General features: G+C 42.1%; 2 protein-coding genes across 6 annotated transcripts in view; one reads left to right on the top strand and one right to left on the bottom strand.

Annotated features, from left to right (window-relative positions):
* Positions 1–315: 315 nt before the first annotated feature.
* accs (1-aminocyclopropane-1-carboxylate synthase homolog (Arabidopsis)(non-functional)) lies at positions 316–8,148 on the bottom strand. Of its 3 annotated transcripts, none has more exons than XM_071503097.1 (16): positions 7,900–8,148; positions 7,054–7,715; positions 6,191–6,954; positions 6,043–6,102; positions 5,865–5,935; positions 5,700–5,769; positions 4,772–4,838; positions 4,005–4,102; positions 3,722–3,799; positions 3,424–3,524; positions 2,846–2,935; positions 2,693–2,738; positions 2,406–2,547; positions 1,905–2,047; positions 1,568–1,721; positions 316–1,244 (listed from the first exon to the last, which is right to left on the bottom strand). In XM_071503097.1, the coding sequence occupies exons 2-16, from the start codon at positions 7,691–7,693 to the stop codon at positions 826–828; spliced, it is 2,943 nt and encodes a 980-aa protein (XP_071359198.1). In that variant the 5' UTR covers positions 7,694–7,715; positions 7,900–8,148; the 3' UTR covers positions 316–825. The 3 variants fall into 3 exon arrangements, with proteins under 3 accessions (XP_071359198.1, XP_071359193.1, XP_071359206.1); XM_071503092.1 differs by having other exon boundaries at positions 7,051–7,715; positions 7,900–8,040; XM_071503105.1 differs by having other exon boundaries at positions 1,110–1,244; positions 1,557–1,721; positions 7,051–7,715; positions 7,900–8,040.
* A 704-nt stretch (positions 8,149–8,852) lies between these two features.
* The window catches only part of furinb (furin (paired basic amino acid cleaving enzyme) b), a 72,537-nt gene continuing 61,706 nt past the window's right edge, over positions 8,853–19,683 (top strand). The window contains exons 1-3 of one of the 3 annotated variants that reach the window (XM_071503123.1): positions 8,864–8,995; positions 9,195–9,294; positions 15,987–16,266. In XM_071503123.1, the coding sequence (XP_071359224.1) occupies positions 16,090–16,266 (177 nt within the window). In that variant the 5' untranslated portion in view covers positions 8,864–8,995; positions 9,195–9,294; positions 15,987–16,089. Of the gene's footprint in view, positions 9,295–9,503; positions 9,636–15,986; positions 16,267–19,683 lie in introns of those variants that run through there. The other 2 variants (XM_071503115.1, XM_071503133.1) reach the window with 2 other exon arrangements.

Below are 19,683 nucleotides of genomic sequence, written 5' to 3'. Positions count from 1 at the left end.
CATTATACATGACAAAACATTTAAGGAAATCCCACTCTCAATTTCTCACAGTGGGCTACAATGTGTGGCGGCTGATGACACATTCAACCTCAGTTATATCTCCCCTTCGTCATAAACACCACCCCTTCTTTTTCCTGTGCTGCAATGGAATGGCGCCCACAGATCACCTAAAATCAAGTTTTAAAAAACGTCAAACTGAAAAGCCTTAAAAATATAAAATATTATATATCTTAAAATAAAAACAACAAAAATCTAAATATTTCTCACCGGTTGATTCAGATTTTGTCCAAATGTAAGATTATGGTCAAAAAAAGATGTAATAATTCATTCCTTTATTCACCCATCATTAACTTGGCAGAAACTCAAATACATTCTGATAAAATAAAGTGCATATGATCAAAAACATAAAAATGTTCAGTTCAAAGTAAGAGATTTCAAAAGTTTGAGAAAAGAACGTGACTGCTTTTGGTTGATTTACATTTGGCATTGACTTTGCGTAAACAAACAAATCTTTTGACTCTGGATTACAAAAAAAGAAAGGCCGTCTCCCTTAGCAGCTTAGAAATAAGGCCACAAGATGCAGATCACAAAGCAGTCTGCCCTGTTCTTCCATCAAAGCCTTGCCTGCGTTTCTTTTTGCTTCTTGTCTCCTCTTTAGCCAGCTTGCGGAGAAGGTTTCCTCCTCACTCCTCAAAAACAGGCATCAGATTTGACCTTGTGTCAGGTGTTTGTATCAAGCTTTTCACCGTAAACACAGGGAGCGAGGATGCTTAAGTACTGCCTCTTGAAATTTGGCAGCTACATTCGTGGCTGTTTATCCTAAGCTTACTTTCTGGCTCTTTGCAGCAGGGCCTTGAATACATCAAGAATCTCTGGGTCCTCTCCGGCAGACAGCTCCGGAGTGTTTTTCTCCAGCCAATCAGAGGAGCGGATTTGATGCCTGAGAGTACCAATCAGAGTGTCCAGACTCTCCGTGGGCTTCGATGCTTGGCAGTCCAGCAACACCAACTCCTCAGTGGCCAAGAAGCCTGTGTCAGGAACAGGGCTATCCTTCTCCTTCAGCTGGTCTGATGACTTGCTCTGGGGTGATGATGTTGAATTAACAATCGCAGCATTGTCTGAATCTGCACTGTCCTCTTTCACTGACTTTTTGTGCTCCTCACTGGCTTCTTTGATGGAGTGTGAATCAGGACTGGCACTTTTTTCCTCTATTTCTTTCAAAGCCTCCCCGATTCGCTTCAGGCCTGAAATAACACAAAACATTAACAGAACAAGTCAGTGACTATTATCCAATCAATAACTAGTTTAAGACACAAATCTGGAGATAAACTGAAATAACACAAACCACTGAGTGAATAAATGAAACACATGATCTAACCAACGTCTCATTTAAGGCAGAAAATGTGAATTAAGAGCGAATAACAACCCACTACCGGAAAATTTGAAAAAGAGTTATCAGCTCTTTAACTCATAATTTAAGTCACAGAGAAGCTGAAGCGAGTGGGCATAAAAAGTTCAACACATGGAGGAAACTGTATTTACTGTACATTACATACTGCAGACTGACCAAGCTGAAGGTGGTGTTGTTGGTCTGCGAAGACGATACGGAACCAGCCGGGTGTGGAGCAGGAGAAGGCCTGACCACAGCTCAACACCACCTTGTGCCTGAGGAAACGCTTCCACAGAGACAACTCCTCCTCAAACGATGACTCTTTGAGGAACTATCATCACAAAGAGAGAGACACATCAAGCCTGCGGGAAAGCACACGCAACGCTCTCAAGAAAGTACCATGTGGCCCATTAGGTTAAATAGAATCAAATGGCTATGTTATTTGCATTTCACTTGGCTACACATGTGTTAGAGTTGAATTAACAGCCCTTGGATCTAAAATTGGTGTTGTCACCTTCCTGAGGTCAGCCCAGACATACAGCGCAGCAGGCCTGTCCAGGTAGGGGATGCCCATGCTCTTCAGCTCTCCTGTCAGGTAGCTGTGAGCAGCTTTCAGTCGGCTTTTGTTCTCAGGCAAAAATTCCTCACTGATCCACTCTACAACATGAAAAGATGAAGTGACAATACTTAGTGTAAATCAAATGTTAGAAGTCTTTGTGCAGTGTGATGTGCAGCAGAGCCTCATGCTGTGCTCCTGTCATATCAGAGGATGCAGAAGAAGGGGGATGATATCTCTCAGAAGCTGGAATACTGCTTGTAGGAAGTAAATGTTTGAATTGTTGAAAAGCCTGCATCTAAAATCATTTGCATTCATGAATTTAAATGTGTGAATTTTGACTTGTTTTTGCCAAAAGGGGGCTGAAGTGAGGATTATTTTTCCAGTTTTGTTTATGGTAAACCTGACGTGACTACTACAGTGTGTTCACAAAAGCACATGTGAAGCTTGGCTCCATACCTCTGTCCTGAAGCAGCTGTGCTACCTGGTGCTGCGTGGTTCCAGACACACCGTGGAATGAGCCCAGCTGGGCCAAAGCCTCCACAAGGTCTCTGTTCTCAGTGTACAGAGTGCCTATTCTGATTCCTGACATTGCAAAGTCCTAGAAGGGACAAGACAAAGTAAATGAGAAGGAGCTGTGAAAGCAAACACCCACTGAAGAAAAGCAGAGATTTTACTGTACAGACAGCAGGGATATAAAAAGTCTCTCAGTCTCACACTCTGATAGAGCACAGCACAGTATGTACCTTGCTCAGCCCCCACATTACATGCGTCCTCTGTGGGTCGGGCAAACTGAAATAAGGGCACATTATTAGCAGTTAAGAGGCTGTCTTCAAACACAGTTGCAATGATTGAGAGTCTAATAGAGTAATCATGCAGAGGTTAGGTTCACACAGTACCTGTCTACACTGAGGACACTGTGAAAGGTGACAGATTTATCAAAGACCGTCAGCATGTACACTTCATCTACAATGGCGTGGAGCTCATTTCTAAAGCAGGAAAAGATGGAGAGAAAGATAATATAAATATATACAGTACATGATTAATAAACATTGATGTTAAATTGTAAATGATTGTTTATAACTAAAAAATGCAACATAAATGTAAAATAGGTCCTTCAACGTCCTGTGTCAGCGTAAAGCACAGTGGTTTATGGTTACAACAGCACAGTGCCTGCGAGGGTCGATGGAAGGAATTACCCTGGCAAGATCATTCAGAAAACAATAGATGACGCAGGAGACTCCTTGGCACATGGTTGCACTTGACAATATGCTGATAGTTAAGAAAGGTGATAAAACTCCATCAAGAGTGTATGATATTCCACACACGGGACAGAGCTCTCAGCCGTAAAATGAAAGGGTTCACACTGGGAACTGTATGCAGTGGCTTGGCAATGTGTTTAAATAAGCCACAGGACTGCAGACTGCAGAATTACAGTGTTAGGCCACAGCATGAGATAACAGTGGGGCAAACATACCTTTTGGCAAATTCCAAGAAGGCAATCATCTCTTCCAGGGTGTAGATCTCAGCCAGAGGGTTGTGGGGGTTCATCAGTATAACAGCTCGGATAATCAACCCCTAAAAGAGAAAGCAAGTGTCTGAGTAAATATAATTTATACGCTGTGTCAGACTTTAAAGCTGCAAAACAAATCCCTGAGAAAAAAGAACATCCAAAACGCTTTTATTGAAACCCTTTCCCAAAGCATTTTTGAAGTGGTTCTGTGTTTCTTTAAATATTCATAAAGGGCTTAAGAAAATACGCATGCATGAATTACCTCTTGCTTAGCCATTTTCAGACCTTCTTCTAGTTTCCCTACAGTGAGGTGGAAGGGTCGACTGTCTTTGCTATCAGCCTTGAAATAAAAAATAACAAGAGGAAAAGGAAAAATATATTAGCATCCAAATTAGACAGCCAATGATACACTCTACGTGTGAAATCACATGATGCATTCAACTCTACGCTGAAGCAAGTCCACTAAAACATGAGTTATATCATATGCATACAACAAACATGTCAAATACCATTACAGCAAAGTGAATGAGGTTCTGTTTTCCTACCTCACAGTCCAGAGGAACATGGAAGAGTTTAACGTCACTATATAAATGTAGATCCTCAGTGATAACACCGTAGAAAGGAGTAGGAATGAGAACGGCATCTACAACACGAAAAATACAATGACTGCATGACATCTAAATAAAAACACATATCATCTCTTTACAAATTCTAAATTGCTTATAATACTAATGAAAGGCTCTTTGTACATAAATATGGGCACACAAACTGATGTATACATGGCCAATCCTTAATGACCCATATAAGCTACTATTTAGGCTTTTAGTGATCATTTTCATTTGTTAATTTGGATGCAAATTCACCAATTTGTACAATTTGCTACTCTAATTCTGCCAGGCATGTAATGTGTAAAAGCAGGGTTTTAGCATCTTGATGATCCATGTTGGTAGTAAGTAGATGAACATCGGCTGCTTTTCAGACTTATGATTATTATTATTAAATTACAGCAGTTATTGAGCAAAACAATATACGACATTGCTTTAAATTAGGCCTTGCTTGCAGTGCAGTGACACTACAGAATAAGCAATTCATGTAGCTGCCTAAATAACTTTTAAGAAGTGCTTTGTTTTAGATAATTATGTCACAACTTCCCCTTTCTCTGTTATACTTTATATGTTAATCATTTTTAATTTAAAAAAGGCAAAAAAGAAACTTGGCCTGGTTTCCCATTGCCGTTGTGCACACATTTGTCTTCATACAAAATAGATATGGAGGTATTGTATGTGTATGTCAATGCATTTTGTGAACTTACCTTTAGGGTCACAAATTACTGCAGCAATACAGGAGAAGAGGGAACCACAGCCATTCATCACCACAACCTGAACAAACACAAAAGACCTCATTAAGGCGCAGAAGGAGGCCTGATAAATACGCTCCATATTCATACACCTACAAAAGCAGTCATTCATTACATCTGCAAATTAAGTTGCTCGTCCTCAAAATGCTTTGTTAGTCCAACTGTAGCATTTGGCAACTTTATAAACATTAGTAAGTTAATCAAATAAATTAACTGAATCCACTGCCTTCATTTTTGAGAATAGATGGCTATAATCCAGAACCCAGAACCTTCCTGCTGTGAAACAGCGTTAACCACTACACCACCACGCCACCCTCTCAGAAATCCAATTTGTCTAATTACAGAAGAAGAAAGAAAAATGTATTTTATATTTGTATGGGTCTGAAATGTGTTGAAATAGTTTCCTAAAAAAGCAGCAATGTCAATGCCATAAAAGTAAAGGTTTCAAGGCAAATCATTATTATTATAAGTGTCATGTAAATTAGAGTTACAAATGCAAGAAGTCATCCTGAAGAATAGTTCTTTTCATTCATAAATTAATGTATATTCATTGTGGATGAGGTGGTTCTGCAGTAATAGTTTTCTTTTGTACAGTACGTGCAGACTCTTCACATGCAACATGCCTGCTACCTACAGTCATAATATAACTGTTGTAAAAAGTACAATACTCCCCTCTGACAAATTGTGGAGAAAAGTTAAATATTGAAGTCTTACAAAATGTAAATGGTTTTAAGTGCAAGAACCACAGAACTGTACATAATGTATGAGTCTGTTGTTACATTTTCTTTCTTTCGCTTTTAATATATTGTAAACTGCAACAGTTGTCGTACACACACTGTTCTTGTGTTAAATTTCAACATTAAAAGCAGTTATCTTCACTCACATTGTCAGCTTTGAGTGGGTTTGGAGAACCGCAGAAGTGAGTCAGGAACTTTGCAACCACCTCTCTCAGGCTGAAAGGGAGGAGGATGGAAAGGTTACTTTGATGTAAGCCACATGACAAAGGTGCTTCCTCATTCCTAAATATAAATTCACTTTATTCTCTTACAATGCGTGTCCCCTCCAGTCTGAATACTGCAACAAGGATGGGTCAACATGGAGCATGTCAGGCTTGGTCAGCTGTAGCAGAAATGCATATGAAATTCATTTGTGAGTGTGGGGGGAAAAAAATCATTTAGAATAATGTACATTACACATTATATTCCAGAGCATTACAAGAAACTCACCCGTTTGTGAAGAAGATCATAGCATAGTTTGTTCTCACTTGTTCCCATGTTGATTATACCCTGGAGATGAGAAGAAGAAGAGGCCCATAGCAGTTTTTGACACATCAGAGCAGCTCTTAGTGGTTTTAACTAAGTGACACGGACTTACATCAGGGTTGTTTGTATCGTGGTGTTTGTTCATTCCATATTGTGCAAAGCCTTCCTGGAGAATGCCTTGCTGCTGTCGGATGCTGTTGCCACGGTTAGACAGGTACACGCTGCGGCCGGGAGTTTCTGCACAACTCAGCGTTGCCAAAACTTTCTGAGGCATTTTGCAGGCCTTGTCAGATGTAGGCGGCGTTGACGTGGTTGTTGTCTCTTGAGTGGACACGGCCTGTGCCGTGGGAGCTTCTGAGGGCGGCTGGGATAACGATGATGACACGGAGGGGGTGGCCACGGTGATCAGTGAAGCTGACACATGAGCTTGGGGTGAGGCACAGGGGTCAGTCGATGTTGTCGCGGTGGTCGGAGCAGCCTGTCCGACAGCAGCTAAAGCCCCGGTGAGCATGCTGAACAGGCGGAGCTCATGCTGGCGCTCCTGTTCCGCCCTCCTCTCCTCCCGCTGCTCCCTGCGCTCCTCGGCCTGAAACTCTCTCTCAAGCCGCGCCTCCTCCAGGGAGAGCAGGCGCTCCTCTGCTGACTGCTGCCAGTTCAGGAAGCTGGCCAGGGCTGTATCCAGGGTCCCCTGAATGCCACATCTAGCACCTCCGTGGCTCCATGATTTCCCACCCCTGCGACGCTTCCTCTGTCTCAAAGAAGCCGGAGGATGGGAACCCTCCTTACTGGGTGGCCCAGATGTATCCAGTGGCACAGGACCACCAACCGCCTGGGTGGCAGCTGTGACAGAGCCAGCAATGTTCAGGTCACTAAAACCTGGGGATATGAAAAACAGAAATCACTTTTTAACTACCTATCACTTTCTATGATAGTGGTAATAGTAATGATAATAATGATAACATTTGCACTGACAACCTGAGGGGGAGATTCTTGCATTCGTTGAGCTCTCGCCTCGACCCAGAGCGTCCTCTGGCCCCAGTAGAGATTGCCCATCAGTTTCCTGATCATCCCCAGATCCATAGTACATCTCAGGGGGCGCAACCCCTGAGTTCAGCATGCTCTCCTCAACATCTTCACATTTTATATCCAGTGGATCTCCTGTTTTTGGAGGCTGACCAAACAGAAACCCACCGGAGGAAGCAGGACCAAAGGCGCCAGCTGGAACTCCTTGCAGATATGCATCGGGCCCGCCCGGGCCCTGAAACACCTGTTGTGCTATGACAGCTCCTCCCAGGGAGGAGTAGGTGATGGCGGGTCGGTTCGCCAGCACTCTGTCCATCACATCATAAAACTTCCAAGACCTCATTTTGTGGTTGTCCTTAATGCGGCGGTACTCCAGCTTCATTTTTTTGATCTTCTCCCTACACTGGTCACCTGTGCGATAGATGCCCTTTTCGCGCAAGATGTGAGCGATGCGGTCGAACACACGCTGGTTGCGCAGTGAGCTCTCCAGCTCAATCTGCACCGATTCATCGGACCACAGCTGCAGCAGCTCCACGATCTCGGGGTCGGTCCAGTTGCTGCCCCGCTCATGCCTCCTGCCGCGAAAGTCCATTCTCTAAGTTACAGGACGTATTCTGCAACACATATATAACAACACAACAATATAAGAAAAGAGCAGCCTAGCTCAGTCTTCCCGACTCCCGGAACACCAAGAAACACTGGGGGGGGGGGGGGTTAAATGTGTACATCTTGTTCATAGTTCACGATAAAAGGTAAATACATACACGTTATTTTTTTTATCCACTTGTGTTCTCTCACCGTAAATCAAAAGTGCAGCTCTTCGGAAACTGTGGAGCTGTCACTCACATGTGACATCCACGTAGCGTAGGTCCACACATGTCACGACTGGTTAACCCGGTTTGGCGTGGTTTGGAACGGCATAGCTTTGTCCACCCGGGCTAAACCGTATAAGTCATTCCTAACAGCATATTTGTCAGAACTTGGTGAAATGGGGAATAGACGAGTACAAAAATATCTACATCCGGGTTGACGGCACATGCGTGCTGTCCTTATTCCGGGATAACTTTGGTCCGTGTTAACGGGGGAGCTGCTGAAAGCAGGCTGGATTTCACTTATACCAGGCTGTAACGGGGTAAAGCACAACCATGCGAGTCACAGACTTGGAGCTTTGTGTTATGGCCCCCTCTACCGTGCAATGCGCCGTTTCTTCCAAGTGTGTAGTCTCGATAGAAATCCAGAAGATGGCGCTCACACACAGCGATACAAACCCGCCATCTGGAAAAAAACTAAAAGAATGTGTGTTTTGTACACAGGCGTGGCCCGGACTTCATTTGTACAGATAAAATAACCATGACGACAATCATACAACCATCATGCTAACAAAAAACGTTTGTTATTACCACCAGGAAAGCATTAATCGTGATTTTTTTTGTCATTAAAGATTATTGCGTTATACTGATATGCACTTTTTATTGAAATAATGCACTTGTGATTTTATTTTATTCCACAAATAATTCTATTTCACCTGCGAAAGAAGGCGAACGGTTATCGACGAATATGCAAGTGAATAAACGTGACCTTGGGTGAGTTTATACCTGCTTCGGGCTATCTTGTAAACGGTGACCCGCCCGACTCGACCCTTCGGTAACCACGGTGATACAAATCAAGCATACGCGATAGTCCGTTCGGCTCGAAACGTGACGTATTTCCTGGAGAAAAGGGTTTGTGGCAGTTTGTTGTCATCTCCATCCAATAGAGAACCGTTACATTGTGCTGGCATGTTTTCCCTTATTCTCACCATTTTTATTTATTTTTTTTTTATTCTTGTATTTAACTTCGCGTATACGAATCAATGCCAGCGCACTCTAGGCAGCCAACAAGGCATGTGAAATAGGTAAAAACACTCAGAAGAAACCGGTAAAGAAATAAGTGGGTGCGACGGTTGAAGTTAACTGGCGAAATATAATCATGGTGGCGGTGGCGGCAAGTTGGTGGCGGATGACAAGCAAGACGGGATAGTTGAATTCAGCACTTTTGGAGGAGGATGGGTGTGTGCGCAAATTCTTGTTATTGTTCATCTTATTCATCGTCAGGTTAGATGTAAAGTTGAAAGTCAAGCCGCCGCCCGGTGGGAGAAGAAGAGGATGAGGAGGCATCACGTCTCGGTCCTTGTTGGCGTCTGACTTGGCGAAGGTACGACTGACACCTGGTTGATTGTTTCAGTTGTTGTGAAAGCTACGAGTTGGACGTGTTCAAAAGCAGGGAGGGGGTCTGTGTCAGAAGGGGTGGGAACAATGGGAGTGTTTGCGAAAAGCATGAAGGCTATTTTAGCGTAAAGTCTGCTGCCAGCGCTGCTGTGACCAGTCTTCCCAGTCAGGTGAATCCCTCCCCGGGGCTGGATGACAGGCTTTCTTAATCCAGGATAAGCGGACCTTCTTTTTTTTTTTTTTTTTTTTTTTTTGAGGAGACATGATTTAGCCCCGATAATTGACCAGCTTTGATCCGAAGCGCTTCTTCTCTGAACTTTATTGTTGGTAAGGTAACGGTATGTTTGTTGTAACTGCTGGCTTGACAGTGTTGTTTTCTGCAGCATGTCTCATCTGACTCTGTTCATTCAGATTTATGTCTTGCTTTCCTCCTTCCCCTCTGTCTCCTTTGTGCACACACTCTTTAACATTTTCTGTTTCTCTTACTTCTTCACCCTGAAGCCCTTAAGAGGCTAAACCCCTCATCATGTTCTTTTATCTGTGTAAGGTGGGAATTGCTGTAATAAATTTCAGTTAGTGTAGGCAGGGCAGAAATTGTTTAGAACAAGCTGCACACTATGCCTTTTCGCACTGGCATCAGATATATGTGCCTATTTTAAGGAAAGTAAAGAGTGCTCTGTTTAAAAACTCAGCTTGAAGTGATCAACCTCATCCTGTCTTGTCCTCTTGTTGCTGTTGTTATTTTATACCTGTGCGGCAACTCCCACCAAGATCTGAACAAGGGATGAAGTCAAGGTCACCAGCAACTTAGGCAAACGGTATTGGCTCCAAGCTTCGGATTACACTACCTCACCCCATCAAAGATTACCCTATAAAACTAATCTTTTGTGCCCCTCTTTGTTTGGCCCAAATCTTCCCCAGGCCAGTTCGGAGATAAAGGCTATTAACAGAGTTAGACTGAGTGGTTCACATACACACTCTGCCCCAGACAACACTTTTCCAGCTCTGTTTATTCGTCACCAGCATTTAATTTAACAGTATTGGATATTCTTCAGCTGTGAGCTCCCAGGAGCACACATTTTTATAAGATGCATAAAACAGGAATGCAGTGGAGGAGAAAGAAGGAGGAAGACAAACTTGTCAACAGTATAACTCATCTATAAACTAGGGTAGAGGCTGTTGTGGATGAGAAGGAACAATGCCAAGATTCAGATGGCTGTTAAAAATTGGGTTGGATCTCTCTGTGGGACATTACTTACAGAATTGATTCTTTCTTCTGGACACATTACTGCTGCCCTTGACAACATTTTATCAGGCTTTTCCATCTCCGTAGTGGGAGCTAAGATGGATCAGGCTTTAGGGGTACTCAGTCATGGCATTCTCGCTAACTTCACAGTGTGTCTCAGATGATCGCAGTGCAGCTGACTCCCAGCTGTGGACCACTGTCTTGACTGAGCACAACATGCTTGTGCAATGCCTCTGGTTTTCCAATCACACTCTAACTCAGAGCAATTTTCCCTCTCAGCAGAGGATGCTTGGCTGTCAGTGGTACTTCACAAATGCTGCAGCTCTCTCCTGTGCCATGGTTTTCTATGAGAGGGCAACGCAGAGCACCTGGTGGGTGTTGATTTGGCTGGTGGGCAGCCTGAAATAGAGCTGGAGTTCTACATATGGTCTGTCACAGCTTCGCGTGTTTGTCATTACCAATGGAAATTGCCTGTTCATCCCCATCAGGAGTAGATCTGTTATTCTGTCGAATTATGTTCATCGCGTCTTTCCCACACTGAACTATAAGAAGTTAACTGAACGCACATGCTGTTTGTCAGGTGCATTGCATTCGCACTATTGAACATGTTCATTTAACCGTAGACTTCTGCTGCTGTTCACTAAGCAGTTGCTCTCGAGCAGCTGGGGGTCAAGTGTTTTCCAGATCATACACATTTTCCAGATGGGTAGGAAAATCAAATTGGCAACTTTATGTTCTGAAGCCCAGTTCTCTAACTCAAAGTCTTTTGTAATATTTATGTACCAAAGGTAAATATAGAGCTGGGCTTTTCATATAAAATTAAATATATGAAAGTGTTTGATTCAGTGCCTTAATATTGATAATGTGGTAACATCATTGTCAGCAGTAGAAATGTGGGCCAAGCAGATAGAGCCATTCATTATTATTATTATTTCACTCAGCAACAACTGACTTATACTGTGCTTTTGAAGACAGTACTGATATGGATTTTTGAAACTGGTAAAAGAAATAATGATATTTTGGCTGAGATTAGTTTTTTATGTGAACTCTTTGGCAGGGATCTTTCAGATCTGGTTATATCTGGAGTTGTGACAAAGATGTCTACTGAGGCCAGATGTTTTTACAGATAATAATATTAGACATGAATACAATAAAGAGTCATTATAAAATTATTACAAACAACTTTAAATGAAAACATAAATACAGCCTGCATGAAAAGAATATTAATTAAGTAAAATAAGGGTCACAAATATTTACAGTCTAGAAGAATGTGCTGCATTTATTTATTTTTTGATGCATTTTTCTTTTGCTCACTTGGCAACATATACTAAAACTGCCACTAACATGAGCAAGTATTGGCCAATAATATACCTCCCGCTCGTGTGTCTGTGGAGCTGTATACTCTATCTGTAACTTTCATTCAGCTTAGGCCATAGTATCATATAGTAACTGCAATATAGTCTGTGCATTCAGCAAAAAGACAACATATTGATAATTATATCAACAGTATACTAATATAGTCTTAATGTCACTATATTGATATTAGTGTTAAGGAATTCCCCCCAGATCTTTCTAGACCTTCCTTGCATAATAATCAGTTCAGCTCAGCTCATAACACATCTTAAAAGCTGGTGTTCCTCAAAGCTGCAGGTCTGTAAAATATCCAACAGGAAAGAGGCTGTTGCCCAAAGGCCTAATGATGATATCAGGACAATAATTAATGCACAGTGTTGATGCATTGCTGATCCATCTCCACCCTCTTCTCAGTTAAATAGCGAGGGGGTGTCAAAGGACAGGAATCACTCTGTGGTTAGTTAGTGCAACACAGACTTGTTGTGTTGGCTACTGAGCAGCTCCACTGGAGCGGTTTAGGGTGAAGTGCACTCCTCAAGGGCACCTTGCTGTGGAAGAGGAGGGTGTTATTTTAATTATACATTTGTGTATGAAAAGTGTTATGATAGGGGCAACTTGTTATTACTGCTGCTGTTCTATTCCATGGAGGTCTGTCAAAAACTTGAAACAGAAAGTTCTTAATTAATAATTATAAGATGCTAGGTTTGTTTAGCATACCACAGGTCACTTATCCACCCCTGCATTTCCACTGGCTCACTCACTCCAGCGTGTTACTAACCTCAAAACAGGTTATGCAACTGATTTTCTATTTTCATTGTAGTTTAGATCCTAAAGTCTGAAGTTCTCCTGTGTTTTGAAGGTCGAAGTTTCATCTCAGTTTTAGGTCTTTGATGTATATTGTAAGAGTAAGCAGCCTCGTGTTAACTCCTCTCCAGGCTGTGTTTTGAGAGAAGGTGTTATGGGCGTTGTGTTATTATGTACTCGTTATTTTGCGCAATGCTGCATGGGGGGAGGGATACCCCCACCACTCTCTCCATCTGTTCTTTCAGCCCTCTCAGTGACAGCAGACCCCCTGCTCCTGTCTTTTTTTTTTTTTTTTTTTTTTTGACTGCATAGCATAGCATCTAATGAGCTCAGAAGAATTGCTCCATGGGAAGAGTGACAGCCCTTGGTCATGTTTCCACCACCTCTCCTGCTGTGCTGAAATCACACCCACTCCTAAATGTATCAGTGAAAGCACAGATATATGCAGTGAGCTCCACTTTGAATAGTATGGATATGCCAAACTCCCCAGAAGCAGTGGATAATTGTTTGGGCGAATGAAAGGCGATGGCATCCTCTGTGTTGCAAAAAGTTCTTAAATTTTCCCTGTTTTGTAAAATGGATTCTAGTTAGGACTAAAAGCAAAAACAAGCTCCCCTGCAAACCAGTTGCCTTATTACACTTGAAGGTGCCCACTGCCAATAGACATTCTTTTAAGTTAGGTTAGGCTAGGCTAGTAGATTTCATTTTCCTCAGGAAAGGGCCAGTTATTTGATAGAACCCATATTCACTGTGGAAAATCAAAATTGATGCTCTCGCTAAAATTGGAATCTCTTAAAAGAAGATTTTTTGTGAGATGTTGGCCCAAGTTTAAGCAATTGTGACACACCTTGGCTGTGTTTCCCAGAAGTATATAAAGGCTTAGATGTTATTAGTCTATTTGTAAGTCTGTAAGCTAAGATCATCTTAAGATAAACTGTAGGCTACTTGTAAAATATCATCATATCCCCAAACTGTGCCCCAGTATGACTGAACTGAACCAAAAAAAAAAGCACATGACAGTGCCTTTTTTTTAATGGTTTTCAACTATTACTAGGTGCCATCAGTGCTACCAGACTGCTTTTAGATACTTCCACCTACTGACAAAATAATCACCACTTAATTGCAATGCACTGTGAAAGTGCATTCATTTTTTTTTTCTTTCACCTTTAATGTCTGTGAAGAATCTAAACGCACTCAGCCCCTGTCATTGGAGCAGTCTGCTCTGCTGCAGGTTTGCCTTACCCTGCAGAAAACCCATTGTTTTTCCGTTAACAAGAATCTTAAGTTCTAAAGCCCCATAGTAGCCCCTAAAGCCTGTAATCTTCATTACACCTCACAATTTAAAACTGTTTGACAGAATGAACACCACACTGAGGATTTTGCTATTCTCAGAGCCTTTAGGGACTGGTGATAAAATGTTCATTTGTCCTGAGGATGGCCATAGAGGAAAGACCACATGTTTGTCAGAATCTTAAAGGTGTATCTCCTTTGGAGTCTCATACTGCTGTTTGCGGTTTGTCAGCAAAGATCACGACAAACCACTGACTAGATCATAAGATGTGAGCACAATCGACAGTATGATGTAAGGTCGGAGCAAGAGACAATATCACTGAGCGCTTCAAATAAAGGGAGCATCTAAAGGAAGCTTGAATATGCTCAGTAATTTTCATTGCGGTTTGTTCATTGGGATGGATATATTCAGACTTAACTTCTACCTGATGGTGGTGGTGGCAGTGGAAAGGAAAGGTGATAGTCAAAGCATGAGTCATGCTCTGGGGACCATTAATATCCAGCTTTTGATACTGAAGTTGACAGTTTGATCTTAGACGGAAGCTCAACTTGAGCTGGCAGCTAGATTTTGACATTTCTTGTGTAAGGGTGCACATTTCAGCCTGATGGTGGTCATAGATGAAATATGCTGGAAGTTCACCAAATCTGTATTGCACTGAACACCTATGGGAGAGTATGGATGTGTTAGACACTACCATCCGTCAGAGTTCGAATCTTTGCCAAGACACATTGATTGTAGCAGCTTGTGTTGGCTCAACACATTACTGAGGCGTTTCTAATTTTACTTTTGTCACCAGCACTGTAGATAGTAGTTGTCAAAATATCTTCTCTGGACTAAAGTGTTGGACAGACAGATGGACTGAGTAACTGACTGGAACATGACAGTGAGAATAAAACCTGTCTATGTGCTCAGCTCTTTTCCCCGAGGCTGTTGCCCTTTCTGTACCTGCTAAGAGGGTATATTTTGGATTTCTTTGTATTTTTAAACCTCCTAGAAAAACTTGGAGAAAGTCACGAGTGAACACAACAGACTTAAACTTGTTCAATTCACAACAGCTTAAACTGAGCACCTGCAGCAGCTCCAATTTCTTTTCGCATCAGTTAGTGGTGTATCGGGGATTGACTCACAGAATGGGCCCGTGAGGCCATGTTGGTGGGATCAGCAGTGGGAATGGACAGGCATTTAGACTGGCATAACCTCCCTCCTCTTCATCTTTCTCAGGATGAACTGATATACTTTGCAGAATCCCACACCTTATCATCTTCCTTCTCACTCAGAGTCAGTTAACTCACCACAAAGCTTTCCTTTTATTGTGTGACTTACAGGCTCCTTTCCTACGACTCAAAGAGCTACAAATCAAAGGCCTGCAGAATGTCCCAGTCTGAAAATCTTTTTTGTTTGAACATCCGTTCAAATAATGTTCCTTTTTATCACACTTGTTATTTTACTATCCAATTAAAATATGTTGAACAGTACTTTTTCATACCTAATAAGCGGTTGGATGAATTTAAAATTTGGAAACTACTAAAATTCAGAGCGGTGAGAGTTTAAATATCCTCTCCATCATTTGCCTTGTCTTTTTTTTGTTTCCATAACTAGCTGTATACTGGTTTTCTTGGAGCTCATCCTGTATTGCAGCAACATGCCTACTGTATATCATTATCATGTATTACCATTTCAGGTCTAAAAAAGATGAGGGAGGGTTAAAAAGCAATTCTGTTTTTGGCAGAGCACTTGTATGTTGTGATCTAATATTTATAAGCATATCACATTTATTAAGTCTTGTTTTGTTTTTTTTATTTGAGTTTGACAATGAGCTAAGTATGATGCATGATAAGGTCTGTGCGTGTGTGTTGTTTATTTATGCTGCAGTTTTGGGTTGGTTTTCTGAATGGTATCAGCAGTAAGTAATTCAGGCCCAAGAGTGACCCAGTTAAGAAGGCCATGTTTATGTTGATAACTGGCTCTGTCCTCTCATCTCCAGACCACTGTTCTACTTTGCTGCTGTACGGTGGAGCAGCCCCACTCTGCCTGGGAAGCAGTGACAGACCAACGGATAGACTGCCCTGCGAGGTCTTCTCCTTTTCATGGATGCCAAGGTGGCCCTGCTGCACTTATGGACAGTCCTTGTCCTCCTCACAGCAGAACTGAGGCGGATTGATACTGCAGAGGTCTACACCAACTCATGGGCGGTCCAGATTAATGGGGGTCCAGAGGAGGCTGACCGCATCGCCAGGGAACATGGGTTTATCAACCTCGGCAATGTAAGTTCTGCTCATAGAAGGGCTGCTTGATTGTGGCAAAAATCATAATCACGATTATTTTGATCAATATTGAGATCACTATTTTTTAACACGATTACTCATTGACGTTTGAAACAGTGGGTGGGTGGGTACTTGATATTGACTTGACTTGGTATTTTATTTACAAAACATAACCCGGAATTTGTTGCAAGATAGAATGCGGCACAATAATCGTTTTATCTCAATTACTTTGTTTTCATAAGCGTTGGCAGCCAAAATCATAACGGAAAATAAAGTAAGATTAATAGCCCAGCCTTGGCTTATAGTATACTGTATGTATGTGTTTGCAGGAACCTCTCTTATTTAATAAACACATATCACTTCATGTGAGGCTATATCCATATACAGCTCTGGCTTGTAGGTGAATATCGGTGTTAGAAATTTGTTGTACATCAAAGGCGAGCATCAGAGAGCCTGACACGAAACCTCCAGGCCATCCTGTTCCTTCAACACATCGCAAAAGTGTGGCCTCCTCCATTTTCTTAAAGCTTAAATGGGGCATTCATAACACACTGGCAGACAGTTGTGTTTTCAGAGTAGTGTTAGAAATAGACAGGAATAATAGGGCTGTTATTTTGGGCTCTAAAGAAAGGTTGTTGTGATTAATTTTGATGTAGGTAGTTAAAGATGGTTTGCAGGTAGGATGAGGAAAAACAGTTGTCAGAAGAGTTGAAGAACAGCAGAAGGGCGGGTGGGGGGGGGGGGGGGGGGGGGGGTGGGTGGGGAGTTAGAGACTTAATGTTCATTCAGTGGCATGTTAGGTCCCTTGAATATTAAAATGCTTCCATGACTAAGCTTTCCCATATTTGTGCTCAGCTGTTGACAGTGAGTAGCTATTTGGTCCCCTCTCTACCCCTGTTGCTGCACTTGAGACTTAACTTCATTTGCATGTGCCTTTGTGGAGCTGCCTGAGTGCTGCACACGCCAGTGAACAGCCTTCTGGATTACTTCTTAGGAATATGCGGAGGAGGTTCTGCATATTCCCGCCCCACTTCTCTCCACCTTAAATAAAGAGGATTTTCTGAAGAAGAGGTTTGCAAAATTAATTCAGGCTTATCTTTGCTTTCTTTATTTTGTCAAAGATAAAGCTTTGTCTGGAGTGCGAAGCCAGATGTTTTTCTTCTCCCTATTATCACACTGAACAGTTGTCACATGGGTTTACAATGAGATTAGATGTGTGTCATTATTAGATGTTGTTCATTGTCCAACACGTTCTTTTAAATGCTATCATGTTTCTCGACACTGAGCTTGTGTAAGGGCCTTACATCCTGCTTGGATCTGGAGTTCATTTAGTATTGATCCGGACAGCTGCAGTTGTTGCAGCAGTTTGAAACTATTGTACTGCGGACTGAAAGAAAGCTTATATTAGGTATAATGGACCTTGACAGACTTTTACTCTTAATTGCTTCTGTGAATTCTACATAGGGAATCAATCGCTAGACTTAGTGAATTGGGTGAAATGAAATGTTCAATATTCTCCTCACAGAGCACATACATATTCTGCAATCACCCAGGCACACAGTGCTATGGAGCAGAAAAGGTATCTCTTCCTCCAAAAGAGGCAATTCTTCTTTCTCTCATATTCCCCTTATGTGATCAACTTACCAAAGAAAAAAACCTTTATTGCTTTCTGTCCCTTGTTTATCTCTCCTTCCCTCATTTCACCCAACCACAAAGACATTTCCAACATCTATACTGCCTATTAAACCACTGGGAGATATATAGCTCTATACTTCTCTGTTAATTAGTGATTGCATCAGAGGAGCTGGCAGTAGGCACAGGACGGTGTTCTGTAAGACGGCTGTCTGTTATTGGATCTCTGATGCCATATGGCAGCCTGTTATTTTAGTGCATGTGACATTAAGATGCTCAGGTCCCAGAGCATGAAAGAGCAGCGTAGCCCCATTTCACAAAGTGGGCCCTAAAGATAACTCACTCACCTTACCCCAACCAACCAACATTTTTATTCTGTGGGTCTGGGTTGCATGACACCGTAGCTCAGAGGAAGTCTGTCTGCTTTATAAACTTTCCTTTAGGAGCTTGGAGCTTCTTTTTGCAGTTTGAAAGGCAGATATTGCAACAGTGGATATTTATGTCTGCGAATTCAAAGAACGTGAAGATGGATAATAAAAGGAGAATAGGAAAGAGGAATGAGATAATTGATACTATCCCTATGGGACAATAAGAAAAGAGGAGAGGGACGTGGTGATAGCAGGATGTCTGTGAGGACGTGTGGGAGATTAAAAAAAAAAAAGAAAAGAGAAGAAAAATAGCTAATGGAGTATGGTATAACAGGCAAAAAAGCATGAGTGTTGGATGACTGAAAGGGTGAAATTTAGTATCATCCAGTGTGTGGAATAAGATTTTGTGGGAGTATATCTTCAGTCATTGTTTCACAGAGGCACCCAAATAAGTTTTATTTTAGTCAGCAGTCCCTGAGTGGGTGCTATGAAAATGATGATGATCTACAGGCTGTGTGTAGTGTCTGCACTCTAACAGTACAGTGTTGGGTTATCCGAGGGGTTTGCGTTAGACAAGGCTTTGTGGGGATGGGGGCTTAGAAGGAAAACAGCTTAGTCATTTTTCCATCATCCCTAATGGTTGTTGTACAGGGCACTTGAAGAGAACAAGGAGGCTGATGTATAATCAGGAGGTAATGGGATTTTTATCACTAATGTAATTACAGGATCATCACGTAACTGATTATTTGTTCACTGCAGTGCTCAGAGATGCCTTATTGTCCTGGCTCGTCTTTATGTATTTGCAGATTCACTCATAATGTTTCAGCTTAATTTTCCCTGAGTGGGTGTGAGGAGAAGAAAGCAAGCTAGTGCGTGCGTGCATGTGTGTTCAACACCGGCGTTTTAAGAGTAAATGTCATCAAGACTTCCTAGTGTGCATCGGCATTTTACAAGTTGACACAGAGCGTTAAATCTGTTTCTCTGTAATGTGTTCAATAGTGTGTGTTTTTTTTTGATAATGCTTTTGTGTCTGTGTGGGTGTTCCAGACCAGGGTTTAGAGCTAAATGTCATGTTGTGTTCTTGGTGAGCCAAGTCAGAATCATTGTTTTTATGTTTTTATGAGGATGGGCATGCTGCGTGGGCGTTGACAGACTGAATCGCCCCCCTCTGTGGAGTAGACGTCTAATGCCAGAGCCTCTCTCTTTGTGAGCCATTGTCTTTCTATCTCTCTCTCTCTACATCTCTCCATCTGGGCCTGTTGGTCTCTCTCCTGTTTACAGGTAATTTACTCCAAACGTGGCTGTAGTGTAATCTGAAATAAACATCTTGAAAGATTTGTTATCCAACTTTCCCCCATCAGCTCCACCCTCTTCAGAAAGCACAAGAAAAATCTCCACTGGCTCCTGTGTTGCAGAG

This window comes from Trachinotus anak, unplaced genomic scaffold (genome assembly GCF_046630095.1).
Source record: "Trachinotus anak isolate AG129_WGS33_773 ecotype Australia unplaced genomic scaffold, CSIRO_AGI_Tana_v1 ptg000002l, whole genome shotgun sequence".
NCBI classification, from domain to species: Eukaryota; Metazoa; Chordata; class Actinopteri; order Carangiformes; family Carangidae; genus Trachinotus; species Trachinotus anak.
The sequence above is the reverse complement of the archived record's forward strand: the minus strand, read 5'-3'. Positions and strand labels throughout refer to the sequence as shown.